At 43.8% G+C, this 19,455-nt stretch overlaps 1 protein-coding gene across 6 annotated transcripts in view; it reads right to left on the minus strand.

Annotated features, from left to right (window-relative positions):
* The window catches only part of cut (homeobox protein, cut), a 167,336-nt gene extending 151,326 nt beyond the window's left edge, over positions 1 to 16,010 (minus strand). For 5 of the 6 annotated variants that reach the window (XM_033345983.2, XM_033345980.2, XM_033345982.2 and 2 more), the window contains exons 1-2: positions 15,629 to 16,010; positions 8,638 to 9,456 (exon numbers count right to left, since the gene is read on the minus strand). In XM_033345983.2, coding sequence (XP_033201874.2) covers positions 8,638 to 8,745 — 108 coding nt within the window. In that variant the 5' untranslated portion in view covers positions 8,746 to 9,456; positions 15,629 to 16,010. Of the gene's footprint in view, positions 1 to 8,637; positions 9,457 to 13,314; positions 13,350 to 15,628 lie in introns of those variants that run through there. The other variant, XM_076621618.1, reaches the window with a different exon arrangement.
* Between the last annotated feature and the right edge of the window lie 3,445 nt (positions 16,011 to 19,455).

The raw sequence follows: 19,455 nt of genomic DNA on the forward strand, positions 1-19,455 counted from the left end.
ATGAATATGCTAAGTCCTTAATTAATGTAATCCGGATACCTGTTACTGAAGAAAATTCCTCCAAAGATAGATTAGATTTTCGCGCATATACACGGGAAAGTATTCCAAGTATTCATAATGGTTACTTAGAACAGTCTACTGCGTGTCTGTTTAAAATTACAATGAAATTTTATCGCGTTCGCTTTGGATCACCAGCTTTAATTAAGCAGAAATTTCAAAACCGCGTAAATTACGGCGTTTCACCGTGGAAATTTTTGTACTCGCCGGGCTCCACTTCCAAATCGGCGATTTTGAACAAAACGAGCGAAAGACATGTTATATTCGTATCCGATGGAGAAGCTCTCGGACGAAGCCATAAAAAATGTCAATTTTTCCCAGAGGACGAAGATGATAGACATTGAAATGGAAGTCGAAACATCGTCCCCTGCCCCGTACTCTTCCCACCGAAAAAAAGAGACGAAAAGAAAATAACGGCGAAAAAAAAGAAGAGAAAACAATCCCGTGCTGCTTGATTTTCGATTCTTCGTTTCGACGAATGGCGGACACAATAGCGTGGTTGCTACCCCTCCGGATGGAGCAGGGCTGGCAAATATTTCGGAACGCGTTCGCGTGGCCGGCGCATCTGTTGCACGCACACGCGTGCCAATTTGCGATTCCTACGTAGAAATTAGCGACACGTAGCGAGTGACCCTCGAGCTTCCACCCTAGCAGCCACGGGAGGGGTGTTTAAGGGGTTGCGCGGGATAATTAACTCGGTCAGTGCCATACGAAATTCGAAACTTCCGATGGATTCCTGAAAACAGGTGAAAAATCACTCGTATTGCAATGTCCAATCAATCAATGATATCGACAAGTATGTAATAGATGATTTTGTGAATTGTAGAGACTCGACTTGTTCAATCGATTTTTAAGAGCACATCGTATTTTCTTATTCGTTTATGCATTTCGTATAAATTCAGACTTTTATAAATATTCTATACATAGATATAGCAGTTAAATTTGTTTCTATTAATAAATATCATATATAGCAATTAGTCTATTTTAAATATTTTATATATTCTTGGGTTTTATACGCGAATTATTCTCAGTTCAATAGGTGTAATTAATAAATTAATAATTAAATTTTTTGTACCTCTATTGCTAACTACGTGACTTTATTTTCAAATTTCGTTTAACGCTTGCTCGTTTAACGACACCGATAAATTCTCTATATGCATGTATGTATAATGTAGATATATTTGCGATGATATTAATTGGTATGAAAAATTCAGTAATCGTGAAACATTGACCAAAAATGGTCAACTCGGCCGATAACGTCGACTGAGAAAAATTTTTCGAGAATTCGAAAATTTAAATACGTAAAATTTGTTCGTGGAAGGAACGTATAAAAAAGCCTTGGTAATCTGGGAAACGTAACTGCATCCATAATAAGCAATCTGAACAAGAGATCTCGTCGGGGAAAGTGCATTAATCGAGAAATAAAAATATACGTATACAGATACTCGTGCTCTGAAATTGGTCGGAACGATCGTTAACCGCTTTGCAAGGGTTACAGTCGCCCAAATTACGTCGTGGAATTTCGTCACGAAATTTCGAAAAATAACAGGGATACCTATGTGGCTATTTTAATGGAAAGCTGTTAAGAATGTTTTTATTTCGTTGGTTTTCCAGTGACGCAAGTAGAAAAGGTGAAAATTTCTCGAGAAAATTGGATTCGAAATAGGAAGTTTAAAAAAGCGGAAATGAAAAAAATCTTTTTTCTTTCTAGAATGTAATATCTTTCGGTTTCTAAAATATTGAAAAAAATATTCTCTATATAGCTTAATGTTTGATAAAAGGGTTAATATAGTTTCCGTTAAATAATACGATTCTATCAGGCAGTTAAATCATTTTTTATTAGGTTATTAATATTTGCAGTTGTATAAAAATTGAGGATTTTTTTTAGACTCGCGTCACTAAGCTTCTGACAAACCAAGGATTTCTCCACTAATATAAAAGTATAATTTATTCATCATTCATTTATTCTACGTAATAACAATGAAAAACCAACGATCAATTAGAAAAATATAGGCAATCCAATTCATAGAACGTTAAGGGAATTTGAAAAGCGACTGACGCAGATTCGTTCGAAACGGACGTTAAATCAAGCGAAATGTCATCGTCATCGTCATGCGCGCTCGATGGCGTAGTCATTAGCTGTCATTCGCTAAACCAAAATGTGCCCAAGGTTTCCCGGCTGTCTCGGTGTCACAGAGAATTTTCTTTTCCCCTCCAGAGCGAACGACTGCAGAAATTCTGAGAAACGCTCATTAAGGCTCGCACGAGACTCGCATTTCGCGATGCGTGTATCCCGATATTTTTAGAGTGTGGGTGAATCACTGTTTGGCGGGAGAGCTGTACGGCTGCGGCAGTTAAACCGCCGATTTCAGAAATAACGGCCACGGAAATTAATAACCGAGGTATCGTTGTATCGCGACTGATCGGCCAACGATCAAATTTTCCTTCCTCTTTGCTCGAAACGACCTCTCGTCGTTCACGTTCTCTTCGAATGGAAAACGTTAAAGAAAAATCCATAGGTAGTTTCTTCCGATTCCTTAGCGATAGATGTTTCAATTTAGGGATTAACATTTCTAGACTTTCTCGATGGTAAGATTTTGTAACATCGTCAAAGTTTCGATATTTATAATTTTGCACCTCTTGTTCTTTATTTATGATTACAAAAGACAAGATACAGCGATGCAATTGATTTCCTTATCATCTGAATGTATGTGGAAATTTTGAATGACACATTGATACATGATCGATACAAGGCAAAGTTTATGTGCTATAATTCAATAAGAAAGAAATTCGATGCTCCAACGAATCGAGTAAAACTTGGTAAAATCGATAAATATAGTAGCCTACGTAAATATTACAATTTGAAATTATCATAATCGCCATGGTCTACTGTTACCATAATGCCACTTAATTTCCAGCAAAACAGCAGTAATTTATATATTTAACACTTTGACAAATATCGCATTCAAAGCGTATTAGCGTGAACCGTGGCAATAATTTACCCAAATGACATAGTTCGTGGATAGGGGTAAGAAAAGAAAGAAAAACAAGACACGGTATAAATTACAAGAACACCTGTCACAGGTAAACCCTAACGCATGATCAGCCTCTATAAAACCACCCCCGTTGTTCTTTCCCATGTTCGAACGGGTTCACGTGGTGTTCGACACTCGTTACGTCGTTCGTAACGCGTTTTAATAAGGCGACGAGACGAACGGCAAATATGCACGCGGCACGGTGCACCTGCGCTCGATTCTAGTCACCACCTAAGCGGTCGTGTTGCCTGCCGGCAGCTCGTAAAACGGGTGAACCTCGGAGGTCTAGACCAGCCCTGGACTAGACCAACGAGACGACGCATCCGAAATAACCCTCTATATTCTATTTCGAGGCCGACATGCCGCGCGATACAGTTTCTCGTGTCAGTGGAATACGGCAATGATTCCCTCGTTGGCCCGTTTTCATGCTCGCGACAATTGTCCGTCCGCTAAGCTTGACGTTTCTCGCTTCGTAGGCAATCTCTGATCAAAATTTCTTCTTCTTCCAACATTCTGCCATGCCCTTCAAACTTGGCCGTAACAGTGGTAAAAATATTGCTAATTGGTTTTAGATCGAGATACAGGATCGGCGCACACAGCAATCGGTATATATCTTTGGTAAACGATTCGTTTATTTTAACCACCGAAGTAGATCTAAATCTTCCAAAATTTTCCCAAAATTATGTAAACGATAATAATCTCCAAAACTTTCGGCGTTCTAATTGCAAAAAAAGCAAAAAGAAAAAGGGAATAATATTGCTAAATCTAGTACACCGTTTCGCTATACTTCATCCAGCGTTTATCGCGTACATTCTATACATTTCGACATTCTTCGATTGATTTAAAATCATCGGATATATACATCTTCGTTACCCCGTAGATCGCGTTTCTCACTTTGCTATATCGAAATTATAAAGTACGATATTGTAATCGCGAAGCAGCGATTCTACCGAAAGCGTCAAACCTATTATTTCTTTGTATTTACACGGAGAAAGTTTTCGCCCTGGATGCATTAACCCGAAAAGAATGGATCTAATAACAAAAGCAGAGCGCGTCTCCGTCGCTAGTGACTTAGCAGCCGACAGACGAGTGTCCGCGCGGCTGCTCTTCTCACCGGCATCGGAGCACGCGTGACTCACGTCTCCGCGTCTCGGCAAGTGCCGCCGCCACTCGGGGATCTCGGGAACCGCGTCAGGGATCCCCCTACTCCCATTCGGATCGTTGGCGCTGGTGGGGGTACGGTGAGCATGGGGTGGGGAGCCGGCAGGGGAAGCCGAGTCATGGCAAAACTTTTGTCCATTCACGGTCGACACGCTCCTAATTGGGAGTACGCTTCGTGGTCTCGTTCCACGCGCACGGCCGCTCCGTGGAAACTCTACCGGACGCCGGTTCTGTCTCTCCTCTCCGAATTTTCAGTCGCACGAAACGCGCCTCCGTCCCTTTCGCGAACAACTAATAATTGGCGTAGCAGCGATTTTTCCAAGGCTAGCACCGGCACTGAATCACGCATTCGCCTAACTCCACCACGGGAAGATGACGGGAGAAGTGGAGGAGGAGGGAGGGGGAGGAGGAGGAGAAGGGTTTCGTTAAAAATCGGGAAACGTGCGGCGTGACCTCGCTTTTGGCCGCCCGCGTAAATCAATCCTCGCGAGACGGGCATATTTTTGCCTGACTGACGGACGAGCCAGCAGGAATTTCTTAACGAGCGCGTCGATTCTGGAATCACCGTCGATCGACACTGCTTCGACGCGCGTTTCTAATTTTCCAATTATTCGTCTGTGGCTGATGCGTAGCTACGATCGAGGCAAAACATATGCGAAAGTTTGTACAGGATAGGGTAACGATCGATAGGAGAATCGATTCTCACGAGATTAGATATCAATGTGATGGAGCAATTTTTCTATGCTCTACGCTACGAGTAGAAGTATTTTTTTTTTTTTATAAATTACCGTAAGAGATACCGTTCTTCGATCATCTTTCGATGAACACGTATAATGTTATCCGCGGAAAATTGAAATTTTTCATGGTTAATGATACGCATCTAATTGTAGGTTGTAACAGAGAAGTCAGATTTTCCATAATGGACAATAAATTTGTAGAAAATAATGCTTCTTACAGAATCTTGCCTCACCTCGTCTGTTAATAACGTTAGAGTATCGTTAGAGTGTTGCTACAACAATAATTTTACCACCTTTAGCAAACCTCCAAAAATAAACGGTGCAATCTAATTCGAGATTTGATATATTCTAGAAGATCGGAAAGTTAATCTCAACAATATAAACAAATTATGTATTTGTGTTGCGACAAACAGAAACGATACTTGATCCTTAGAACAACTTTATTAATTCGTCCTATTTCTCGATAGTAAGTCAACATTTCTTCAATCGGCCATTACATATCGACGAAAAATGTTCCGTTTTCACGCAACATCGTCAAATCATGCATATGTCATCGGAGTACGGCTGTCAGCGTTCCAAGAAACCGAAACCGTTGACTGAGTCACCGTTCGCTACTCCACGAAAGAATGTTCGTTTCACCCTGAAAGAATAGCTGGGAAAATCGTGAGATTGCCTGACCACGGTTTAATCACGGTCGACGGTTGAACGACGAGCGGGTTGGCTTTTGGCGTTTTCACTTTCCTCCGAAACGTGTCAGCAGGTTATACCGCTTCATCGATCCTCTCACTACGACCTTTCTGCACCGCGTCTATTGCGATTACGTCCGAGCGAATTAAGTCGGGAAAGGGGACGTGACGACAAGCTTTGCCAATAATTGTCTCCGCGTTTCACAAATATCGACGTGTAAAATTTCCAAGCAGCTGCTAAAAACGAACGACAGAGACGACGGTACGTCGACAAGTTGGAGGAGCACGCGTGCAAACAATGGAAACTGGTGAACGCGACGAGTCTTCCACTTTCCGGGCATTCGAGCCACGTTCCGGCGTCGTTAACCCGCGGCCTAATCAATACACATAATTATGAAACTATGTGGCATTAATAGTGGCGACCCGGTTAGCTTGTAATCTTGTACCGGTACGGGACTAGTTCGCGCGTTATTAAGCGGTCGTATTTTATCGGCAGCATCTAGCCGACCGGCACCAACGCTATGAGAGAAGATCGTCGCCAGTTTACAGTCAACCTCAACCTATAACACACGCGCGACGTATTATTCTTTGTAATTTAGCGTTTTATTCTTCTTTCCGTTGTTGGTAATTTTTCAGAGATAACTGGTAACATCGACGGCTTATCGAGATAGACGTTTTCTGTCGATAGAAGCAATGACATAGCCACTCGAATATAACGAGAGATACATCAAGTGTATTTTCGAAGAAATTACTTTTCAAGATTTTGAATACCGAACGCGATATTATGTTTAAATTTAGGGAAAGATAAGTTACGCGTAGCGGAGTTTTCCAGGTGAACGTTCCCTAACATGGAACGGGTTAATAAACTGAAATACGAGGAAAACACGTGACGTGTGATTTTCGAAAAATTTATTTTCCAACAGAGAGATTTTTAACGACCAAGCGAACGTACTTAAACTTGGGAGAAAATAATTTAAATCACGTTTCCAATGTATTTTCACGCGTATATATTAGCCGTGTGTCATCTAAACGTGAAATTTATAATTGACTAATGTAGCTATATAATTCAATTATATTCCAAGATGATTACACGATAATTCATGGGCCTAGGAATTCAAAGATAATTAAGTATGTAGATGATAGGCTTCATGGACCAGGGAATTCATTAATTCTAAACAGTATTTCCATAATAACGACGAAAAATTCTGAATATGTATATTTTGATTGGTCGTAAGAAGAAGAAGCTTCTGCGTTTCGTATAAAATATTAAGTGTCAGGAAATAGCAGGAGATGTGCAGAGCTGTCAACTTTGTATCGCGTCTCTTCTCGCTGGTTCGTGGTGCAAGGTAAATAAATAACCGCATTTATTCGCGTTACAGGTTCGCGTGAAATAAAGAAATTGATGGCGGAACGAGTTTTGCCATAAGTAGCGCGGCTCGAACACACTTTAAAAAGAAAATCACTGACGATGATAAGCCTTCGGTTCGATACAACGGACAGAAAATTTGTATAATTACGCTTCCGTTAATTTCGTAGATTAACCTGCTTCGTGTTCCAAACGTTTAGAAAATATCGTCGGCCTGTCTTGTCCAAGATATGCAAAATCAAGAACAGCTTGTAAAAATGTCTCTCACGTGTCAGTCGATAAACCAGCGGAACTAGGAAATGCTTCTATGTCAGTTCGTTTATGCGGACTATCGTCTCTTTCAAACGACCAACACACCTCTGACAATTGCAATTTTTTTCAAACTTCTTTCAACCAGCTATAACTGACAAACACCTGCATACAACGATCTCTATCGCTGATAGCCGATTTTAAGTCGATTTTAAGACGAAACCAGTATCTTTATGACTACACGGCGAACGTTTATACAGATTCGTATTTTTATGGTCGCAACCAAACGAGAGATTTGTTTCACTTGCTCTGGATATTTTCTATAAGATTCTGCTCCTTTGAATTTCTTTCGATTCACGTTCGTTAGAAATGTACGAAATTTAGACGCTTCTGTCACCTTTCGAGATACTCGGATAGGCAAATATTTAATATTATCAACAAATAAATAATTATAATTAATTCTTCGTACAAAGGATTTGACGAAACTGACCAAGGAAAGTGTCATTTTTCCCGAGGCTGAAATTCGTTCGCCGAAAGATTCTCGATGATAGGCTACGACTATAGAAAAAGTACAACGTCCTCCTATGGCGAAAGTGACACTTCTCGATTGCCTACACATAGCAGCACGACCATTTCTTTACATACGCTATGCAGAAAGAAAATGAGGTTGTCAACCACTGTATGTGGGCCACTTTGCCGCAAGTCGGTCAAGCCATCCCCTAAATCGCTGAACTATCCTCGAAACAGCAAGTGCCGGGGAAACTTCGCCACCCTCGCACCCTCGTTGAAACTCGGGGTCGGCCAAGTGGCCGGGAACCTGACCGGCAATTATCAGTGGAAAGACTGACGGCAACGTGATTCGATTTGAAAATTTGACTTGAGAATCTGCACATCACGATCGATCCTTTCTAATCACTAAATATTCCTTTACTAATTTGCTAGTCACTAAAAAATGGTAAATTTCCACGGTTGCTATGGCTGATGGGAATTTCAACTGTCAGCTACACTGTCACCGCACGATTTCTTATCCCGATGACGATAATTGCAAGGTTTGACGTTGCGATCACACACTTGGGCCCCGAGTCACAATCACATTTATGCTTGTCGCGCTCCACCGGGCCCGGAAGCTACAAGTGTCCGCGGTAAACCGGGGACTGTGCAGCTGGAAACGGAGCGTTTCCCTTGGGTGGTTAGAGGCGATCGACTCGAGCGAACACGTTCGAGGGTGCAGAGGGTCGCTGCTGTATAATATCTGTTTCTGACGACACTGACGGTATACACACGCGCGTACCATGATAGGAGAGAGGATCACAGAAAACACGAGATGACGCACGTCGAGCACTTACCTGTTGCCAGAACTGGGCGAGCAGGTATATACGCTCCTTCTTGAACAGCCAGTCCATGGACTGCATGGCCTGAATGTCCAGCGAGTTGGCCTCCGCAGAGGCCTGCATGCTGGCCAGTGCCGGCGTGTTCAGGCTGGCTAGAACGGGCTGCTGGAGCACGGACGCGTTGCTGCTGGCTAGCAGATTCGCGTGGTACACGGACGGTGCATCCTCCGAACCGCCAGTAGCCAGTAGTTGGGCCCCTATCGGCGCTGAAGGCCCCTGGAGGCCCAGTGACGAAGCCACTTTGACGGCTTCGAACTTCTCCGCCGGGCCCAAAACTGTTCCCCTTGGTTTGCCGGCGCCGCCGACGCCTCCTGGGGCGCACGCCTCGGCCGGCGGGCCCGTCGCTACCGTCTCTTCCTGTTCCTTAGTCCCGGACACTGTCCCGGAACACACTGGACCCGTCGCACCACACACTGGCCCCACGGTCACACGAAATCGCACAATGTCCCTTCCGAGTTCACCAAAGTCATCGACGTACGCTCCTGGCTCTCGGCACCAGGTGTTCTTCGAATCTGGATTCAGGCCGGACGTCAGGCTGCCCGTCGTCGTCGTGCTGCTGCTGCTGCTGCTCTTACTACTCGCGGCGGCATCACACCCACACTCGCGCGGAAAAACCGACAAACATATAGGTACACTGCACGCGGTCACACTTCACTGGCTCCGGTTTTTCCCTCGTCTCGCCCTCGTCTCGTCTCGTCACGTCTCTTCTCACGGCTGACTTCAGGAAGAGAGTACGAGACCCGTCCTAGCAGGCTCCTAACCTGAAACTAAGAGCTACCGAACGACCGATGCGATGTCTGGAGGAGGTGCACGGCCGCTAGAGGGGATTGGGCGGAGCACGGACGGCGTGGTGGGGGTCGGCCGGCCCACCGGCTGCCCAATCCCACGCCGCCCGGTTCTCCCACTCTCCTTCGCGGCCCTCGCGTTCAGAGGAGAGCGTGGTCGCGGTGGGGATAAGCTGCGCGGAGAAGGGAGACGCCACGGAAAGGACCGGAGGCTGGCTAGGTGGTCCCTACCAGAGCGGATCTCATATTTTCAGCTCCCCGACCGCCCTTTTCTCCAACCCCTGCCGATCGTCGGTTCCCTTCTTCTTTCCTTCCTCTTTTTCTCCCGACGTCTCCCTCCTCTTTGTATCTATGTTTCTTATTTTCGCCCCCCTCGTCATCCCCCCGCTCTTTCTCCGCACCATCGAAACCCCCCGGTCCCTTGGTCCGCGGTGGTCCCCCTATCCCCTTACCCACCCTCCACACGCCCCATCAACCCACCCGACCGCCCCGCAGACAGTAACCCTTCGATTGCTCGTTGGTGACTGAGCGTTACCTTTGTTGCGAGCGCCGTTACGATTTTCAGACGTTCGGCCACACCAGAACGAGGTGTGATTGAGTTTCGAAGGGGTTACCGATGCGCCAGCACCACCGGGCTTTTTTTCGAAGCGCAGCCCTGCCACCGACACGACGCCCTCCATCTTTTTCTCTTCTTCGACCCCTTCGCCACGGAATACCGCGATCTCCGGCCCTTTGCCCCTTCTGCTTCTCAACTGACTCCATGTCGCAGTCAACTTTCCGATACAAGAGTCGTTCTTCGCCTGAATTTACTAGCTCGAAGCGACCGCTTGCGCTTCAACGTCTCTGCCAGAACGTTTCTTTCCTTTACGATTTGTTTATGGAGAATCTCTTCCGACGAGCGATATCGATCGCAGGCCACGAGGGTACAAGACTAGTTTTTTCCACGATATACATGTCACTTTTTTTCCTTTTCTTTGTCTTTCTATCGTTGCTGAAATTCACGCGTGACAATCGAAAATTATTAGTTGGACGTGGAACTTTCTGAAAATTCAGGGCAATGGTTCAACACGTGTACGGCGAATGCTCGCGGAGATTACGCCACGGCGAAAGGGTCGAACGTTTAAGCCTGTGCTCCCCTCGCGTTTCTGGCGTCGACAACGATTTTCACCGAAAATAAAAGTCGCGGACAACGGAACGCAGGAGAACACGAGGTCGATAGGAACACCGCGAAAGCGTGCGTTATTTGCGTTATTTACGCATTACGATTAGCGAAATGGGAATACACACGACAGCCCAGCTTCTTGCGAGAATTCACTGCCTTTATTTCTAAAATAAAGTATTTTGTAATCGAGTTGAAAATGAAAATTGCGAATTGTTTGAAATTTCTTACATGTGGAATGGTCGAAATTCAGATCGTAATAGTTTCTTACTAACTTTCGGTTACCACAGAATTCCTGGTTTCCGGGAATCTCAACGACGTGCGAGTAACTTTGATTACACTGTGTTCTTGCACCGACTCGTATCTCTGTTGGTATCCTAACGCACTCGATACGACTGTAATTTGGCTATGATACTTTCAGAAAATATACAAAACAATTCCGATGATCTGTGATAAAGATTCTGACGAAGAAGTTGATTCGTCGAGTGGAAAGTACGTGGCCAAGTACGTACGAAACGTGTCACGATACGGTACGTATTTTCTAAGACAACTACGAGCAGATTCGAGTCGGTGGCCAATGATTATAGCAACGTTTGAAATTTGTCGTTCAGCAGAGTTAATTAAACTCGACACGAACGAAGGATAACAGTAGATCTAAACTTGAGGCGAGATCAATATTCTCAATACGAAGAAAAACTTGCCTGCGATTAAATTCCTAGATAATTCCAATTACAATTTCGAATCCAACAACGTGTACTAAGAAATCCTATAACCAAATGAAATCCTGAAGAAGCGATAGTGCAGCAACGCTAATGAAAACTTTCGAAAAAACTCCAACCACTTACCCTCTTCCATCAACCACCATTGTGTGTTTCAAACTTGGCAAGTTTCGTCGCAACTTTACATCACAATGGTGTCCTCAAGATTTATAAAACACCGAGAATGTACATTCTCAAAAATACTGCAACCATTTTTTAGGGAAAAATAAAATACTCGTTGGAGGAAAAGATGGCAGTTCTGTCGAACGTTGGCGGAAAATCGAAGAATCTGACGGATGAAACGATCGTCGAAGCAACGTCCCCCGATTACCGCAAACCGTGAAAGACGCGCGGCTTCCGGCGAACGCGTTAATCCGCGTTACCGTGTTAAGCACACTTCGTGACAGTCGAGTTAACCGGCGCCGGGTCCTGGATAATGCAACTTTAATTTCCGCGGCGTTCGCCGGTTACACGAGTTAATCATCGCTGGTGGATGATAGTCGCTGTTGACGCGGAAACGAAAACAACTGTAACTCGATTCACGCCACCAACGCCGCTTACTTGTTGCTATGCCTTTCGGCTCATCGATTTCCCGTGTCATGGAATCATCGATGTTTCACGTCCGAGTTTTGTTCGAAAATTGCCCATTTCGGGCGAGGATTTCATCGGGCAGTCTATTCGTCGATAAACTCGAGCCGAGGAAGCTTGGCGGAAATAAGAAAACGAGGGAAAAAAATTCAGCCAAGTCGTAGAAAATTCGCTGGTCTAAGAATTGAACGAGAATTGGAATTTTTAGGGAGGAAGAACGATTACGTTTGGTTGGTAGATTTTGATGAAAATTGTTGCCCATTAACGGAGGAAGCGTGTTAATTAATGTGGAGCGAGCGAAATAAACGAGCAAAATTATTGCGTCTGCGAATGATTGACGAAAAGCTGTCCGAAATGAGAACACGCAATACAGAAAAAATGGTTGTTCTTATGCGATAAAAAAGATGTAGATAGCAATCGGTATAATAATCGTTAAATGCGAATTTTTCAACGAATTATCCAAATATGCAAAATACTCTTCACGCAGCAGAACGAAATATAAACGACTCTCGATGGGCAAATTTTGAACCGCTTAACGCAATTTCTCGATATAGAATTTATCGAAATTTTATAAAAACGCTCGTTAGAATGAACATTTCTCAACTTGCTCTTCCATATGTTTCGAAATTGGTAACACGTCGAAATTAACCGCAAGGCAAATTGCAAAGGAATTATAGAAATGACAAAACGTCGAATTTCTCGGATGGAGGAGGCGAAACGGTCGTTGCTCGATCCAGAGATGGCATAGGGAGAAATTTCTGCCGGCGAACGTGTATACGTGCGCAGCGTATTCGACGAGACACAGTCGGCATTCGCGAAACGCGTCGCGAAAATTCGTCGCAGCCGCCCACGAAAATACTACGCGGCTGTTGACTTGTCACCGCGTGCTTTACGATCACCCGATATAACGCAGGGATTAGTTTGTCAACGCGGACCGGCGTGCGCGTACACGCGCCGCGTGCATCGCCATCACGCGTCTTCGCCGACCGAGCGCAACACATTGTTGCCGCGAATTTCGTAACGATCCCCGCGCCAATGAATCGCGACGTCTTGGAATTGTAAGACGTGGAATTCCACGCGGCTCGCCTCCGAGAAACCAGCTCGTCTCTCCCCTCGAAAGTCACCGAAAACCGACGAAAAATCGACGAAGAAATCGCCGATGAGGAATTTCTCTATTCCGCGATAATTCGATAACGGGAAAGAAAACAACGAGATAACAAATATTCGAATTCGAAGAAATACCTCGAAGATATTAACGAAACCGATTGCGAATTATTGCGAAAATTCTTCTCCCCATATGTAACAGTATTTGCTAAAATAATTTCTCTCGTGTGTTCTTTACCTTGTACAAGTACCTAGTGGTAGTCTGAAGGTATCGAGTATAATAATCTCGAATTTTCCTTCTCACTTTTCAATGTCCACCGAAGAGTAAAAGTAAAGAAACATTTTCACAAAACCGCACTAGTATCTTTCATTACGTTCTCCATTACGTACGTTGCACCGAAGAACGTCTTCCATCAAATGGTTCACACACACTGCGCGGGAATACCGCTTTGCTAAGCCTGTTAAGCACTGAATAGTCCCTTACACCCCCTTATCGTCAACCAGCCTAACCAACCTAAACACCTATCACTCACAAAATACTCGAAAACATCATCCACCACTGAAATACGTTGCAGCAAAAGTGGAGCGTAGACGCGCTGTTCGATCAATATCGGGCACATCTATCAGAAAGAAAAAAGAAAGCCAGGGGGGAAAAGATTCGAAGCTGACCATGAGCTGGCCGAAGAAAGGGGTGGTTAGCTGGCGGATGGAAGAAAAAAGAAGCGATGGAAATGGCGAATCTGGATGACTGTCTCGCCGGTGGAATTTCGCTGGTCGCAGCACCTGGACTCGCTTTCTTCTCGCGGTCGCACGCTACTCAATATACTGGTCGACGATAAACGACAGCCCCCGCGGCCCCTCGCGTCGCGACCCCCGTTCGAAAAGCAACGCGACGCTATTCGAGGGCGATTGTAACAATATCTTCAGGCGAGCGAAGGATGCGCACAACACTACTAAGTTCAAGAGCCGCGCTCAGGGACATGGCGCGGATTTTTTTTCGTCGGATAAGACGATCGCTGCACGCGGGGTTGCTGCACGCGAAACGGGGGTTCCGAGCCGAGCTTTTCTGTCCGCAGCGGCAGACTCGAAGAACACGACGATGAGATTTTTCATTGGTGCGCGTAATCTTCGACGATGCACTGGTTTGTTGCGCTGGAGAACACGTTTTAGGGATGTTTTTTTGTAGAAAAATTGTATTATCTCGGTTTGACGTTTCTAGAAGAAAGCTAATAGTGCAAGGAAACACGGTTTTTGAATTGATTCAAATTTGATCTGTTCTCTTTAATTTTGAGCGTGTCGAACGTTTCGAAGAGGAGAGCGACGTTTTTAGAGAAGTTCGTAGAGGAATTCGTTACTCGAAGAACTGTCAGGAATGTAGAATCACTGAATTTTTGCAGGAAAATTCGGTTACTTTCGACGAATTCGTTAGAGGCGAGAGGTCACTCCGAGGCAAGTTCTTGAGGAAGATTGTTTGCAATTAAACTGACCGAGCATGTGGTGCACTTGGTGAAAAGTATTTTAAAGCAGGAAGTTTCAAAAAATTCGCATGGATGTTACGAGACGTTCTTCGGCAGATTAACGAATTTTCTTCCAACGAAATTTCCAATCACTACCATTGCAAAAAATCAACGACTTGAATTACAGTCTCTTAGAACGCAAGAAATTTTTATTTCCTTTCAGCGACAAGCTGAATCGACGAGAACCGAATCAAATAAAATTGTCCTCCACGAGAACCACAGAAATATTCCCCGGACTAGAGCAGTCCCAAGCGGAAAATTCGTCAAATTTTCTTTCCAGACGAAACATTTCGACGATCAATTCTAAACTGTCACAAGCGTCCCTCTGCAAAAATTTCTCTTCCAAGGAATATTCATTGCAAATTCCTCTGTACCATGTACGAGCTATTCCTTGCACAAAAATGTATTTCAAATAGAAGAGATTCAACGTACAAAATCGTCGCACGAATCACTTCACGAGGACGAATTTTCAAAGGATACCACCGAAGAATACCCGAGAAGAATATCCGAATCGACGAGCGGCACGAACGATTCGAAAACAACGATGAGATGAACGACAGTGGTATTTTCAAGTTGATTTGCTGGTTCGCAGTTTCTTAGGACTTAATCAGCTCTGCGGCGTAGCTCGATGCTGGCCAAGAACGCCGGCTAGATTCTAACAGTCAGCTAGGCGCTATCACTCGGTTCTCGGGTTCTCCGCGTTCCTTTTTCTCTCTGTCGAGGCCGAGTTGGTTGACCGGTCGAGATAGAGTCGAGCAAGCGACGATCAGGAATCCGTCCGATGGTCACGTTCGAGCCGGTCGCGTTTCGGCTTTCAGATAATCCGAGGGCACGGCTGCACGTGCGTGCGCGTGAACTGGCTGAAGATGCTGCGAGATCGCGATCAAAGGGCTACCAATTGCATTTCCTTCACGCCAGACACGATAACAACGAATAGAAACGAAAACTAAACATATTCTCGCGATAACGTCGACCTTGCTGCGAAATCGCGATGGGGAACACAGTCACAGCACAATAATTAGCACAAACAATCACCTGTGCACTCGCAGCGGTCCGTTGGTCGTGGCACAATAATCGTCGCATGCGAAACTCGCGATCGCGGCCAGTGAAGGGGTGGGGAGGCTCTCCTAACCCTCGGTTTCCTTAGTCCACGCACCGTACGCGGCTCCAGTGCGTGCACGTAGATCCTACTGGGCCTGTGTTCTGGCCGAGACTAACTCGAACGCTCGGCTCCTGCAGCCCTCGCAGTCATCCCTCCAGCCACGCACTTTTCCACCCCGGCGAAACTATTGTCCGTGGCCGTGTATCCTCTTCGTTCGTTCGTTCATCGAAATCCGTAGTTTTCTCGCGGTGACGGATTGTCGCGTGGAACGAGCGTCCGGTGAGTGCGTTCAATGGCAACGTGTCGCATCGCGATGCGCGAAGGCGAGCGTCTCACGCGGCCGCCAGCCACTTACGGTTGGACAAAAGTTGAGCGGCGCGGCGCCAAGGGACGTCCGCCGCGCAGGCTGTACGGTGGCGCCACGGCGCGGCCGCGCGGTCAAACCAGCCGCAGAAACGCAAGGGTGGCCACCCCCACCACCAGCCGGCACCCCTTCCAGCAACGGCCACGAGGACACGATGCGCTGTATCAGCTATCGGAAGTATCGGTGACTTCAACGGCCTGATCGGAAAGAAGGGTTGCGTTCCGCCTCCCGTTGCCTTCGGATTCCAGCGAACTTTGCGTACCAGCAGGCTCATTCCTGGCAGTGATTTGTTGCTTCTTTTATGCGTATGCACTTTCACACGAATTAGTCGCGTTGCTGTTGCTGTTGCCAGGAAATGAGATATTTTGTGTGGAAGAGCGGATTACGGCGTAGTTGCGAAGGAGTTTGAGGCAAGTGAGACTGATTTTAACGTTTCATTTGTGAGTGTTCTTTCGTTTTTTTTCGTACGTATAGTATCGTGTAAGGTGAGTTTTAAAGAAAAATGGTATTTTGTTTGAGGAAGTCGTGAGCTTTGTGAGATTTGTAAGAGCAGTGGTATTTGAGGGAATGTTACTTGCGGAGAGGATTGTTGAAGTTGCGAACGCGTTAGAAATAATTTTACGTTTTGTCTTGGAGATGGAAAGTACTCTGCTGTTATTAAACGACGATCGTGATATTTAAACGTTAATTACGAAAGAGGATTCTTTCGAGGAATTAGTAAAATAACTGCGTATCTAATACAGAAAATATGTAATGATTTATAGCGTGTCATAAATATCGGCAGGTGTTTCGAGTAACAAAACCAAATTTCAACGACGATGGTAATAGCTTTTCTTAAGATATATACGTATGGAGCTAAAATACATCGGAATTTCTGTAACCAAAATAGAAATACGCATATGATCTTTCCAGACGTTTAATACGAAAATGATCGACTTGAGGTGCTGCGTTTTCTGGGCAATTTGGAAAATACATTTCCATCGTGCAGTAAATGTATCAAACATTTTTCGGCACAGAACTAAGGTCACGGTTTCCCTACCTTGAATAAGGTTCGTTACGAGGAAAGAAATAAGAAAAAGAGAAGAGCAGCGTGCAATTTTTCACCAGGGAATTGTCTTTCGGTTTGCTCTATCGAAAGGAAAACTTTTTTAGATAACTTAGATAACTCGAAAGGAATTCACGTGGGTCGTCTTTCTTTTATACTTCGTACTTTGTCTTAGAAAATGTTCCTGAATATATTTCTTGCATCGAGTAGTCTCTTCTGGCGGAAAAGTTCACGTGGACTTTCCATTTCGAGAATTAGTTTCGAAAAAGTATCGTTGAAAGAAAATACATTCCAGTTGATCTCTTATCTTGCGCTTTTTATTGACAGATGGAAGTTCGTTCGTCGTAATTTTTTAAAAGAAAGAATTAACATTTGCGATAGAAACCATAGTAGAGATAAGAAATATAAAAACGTTAATAATTTTAAATATAATTATGACAATAATAATATTTGTATAATATTGTAATTTAATTGTTATTAATATATATATAGTCATTGCCTATCTATACATTGTTTCGAGATCTATACTTTTTAATGAATAATAAATAACGTAATTTTACTTGTAAATTACGTTCTAGAATGGATTCAGGTTTCGTAACACCAATTTCAGGATTATAGAAATAGTCGTAACAGTAATAACGATGTTAACTGCTATGGTAATAGTAATTATTAATGTCTGTAGATTACACATTGCGAATTATTCATTCATCTATTTGTCTATGAACAGAATGAACTTTTCTACAAGAATTAGAATTAACCTCTGTAATATTTCACGTATAATTATTGCAATTTTTCCGTATATTACATTTGCAGTACGATTAGGGAAGAAATAGGATAGTACATTCCATTAACACAAGAGGGCAAGAATATGGAAATACAGAATAAATTATTTCTGTCCGAATAATATGTAAAGAAATCCATCGTCCATTGTCCAGTTCGTTTTACCTTCACGTGACTGTGTTCGTTTGAAAAAATTTATAATAAGAAATTTTCATTCTACCTAAATAGTTTTCACTATTTGATATAAGTTGAAATGGAATTTATTAATATAAATTTATCGTAGAATTATAATTCTGCTCTCACTATATACAGGATAGATGTAGAATGATTAAAACAATAACTCAATATACATTATAAAAGGTGGTTTATGTTGTCATAAATGACAGGTTAAAAAATGTACAACTCGCTAGACGATATAAAACTGAATCTTTCATTTTCCATTATTACAGATGAACAAACGCTTGAAACTTGTGCAAAATTAAAAAAAAGCATTTAAATCATCAACAACGTATTAATTACGTTCTCTTTCATCACCGTCCAGTTTACGTGGTAATAAACCATAATTTTTATACAGCTTGTCACTTTTTATTCAATTACTATCCTTTCTGCATTAAAACAACAATGTAGGTCTTTTCTCAACAAGAACGCAATTTATCTTTAACCTATTAATCGGATTTTCGATCAAGAGCTTCTATCGATCAGAAAATAAAATTTAAAAATTAATCAATTTCATATAGCTCAGTTTTAATGTTTCCAAATATAAATATAATTCACTTCTATGTGTAAAATGATATAATTCGTTAAAAAAATATGGGATTCAAAAAGAAAAAAATTTAACATATTAATTATTAGAGATCAGGAAGAACTCCTGTTAACTAACATTCCTCGCTTAACAAATTAAAAAAGCAAATAATCCGTCACAAATTTTCCATAGCTACGCGGTACAAATTCCCCGTTCTCGAAACACCTAGTCCGCAAAAATTTCCAACAGTTCGACAAGCTCGAACCTAAATCAAAGTGAATGGAATTTCCGATGTACCTTTCCGGTGTATCTTCGTTTTGAAGATGTTTCGCGGGATGGCCGCGAGTTTCAATGAATCCAAATGGTCGTAGTTTAGCGGGCACGGTAACGACAGAAAATACTAGGGGCTGAAAACGAGTTCACGAGGGTGGCGGGCAGGGGGTGGCGGTGGTGGTGGCAGTTTAGCTTCTGGCTCCTTTTTCCGATCATATCGGGAGTCAAACCTCGGCGACAGGGTGGGAAAAGTGGTGCAGGAGCATGCGCCGGGAAAGGGTAAACTTAGGCGCAGGTTCTAACCCCTCGTGATCCCCCACTACCCGGCCGCTTTCACGACGATCACACGACCCGACGTTTTTCCACCCTTATCTTCGCTCGCTTCACCGTCTCAAAAACCTGTATAGGCACTTTCATAGCTTGCGCCGCGAAGATGTCAACGGGGATGTCGCTTTTTTCTCTCTCCCCCTCCACTCTCTCTCTCTCTTACTCACTCTCTTTCTCTCTCTCCATCTCTTTGTCAAGAGTGGGGGACGACGCTCGCGATCGTCGATAC

Source organism: Bombus vancouverensis, chromosome 9 (genome assembly GCF_051014615.1).
Source record: "Bombus vancouverensis nearcticus chromosome 9, iyBomVanc1_principal, whole genome shotgun sequence".
NCBI lineage: Eukaryota > Metazoa > Arthropoda > Insecta > Hymenoptera > Apidae > Bombus > Bombus vancouverensis.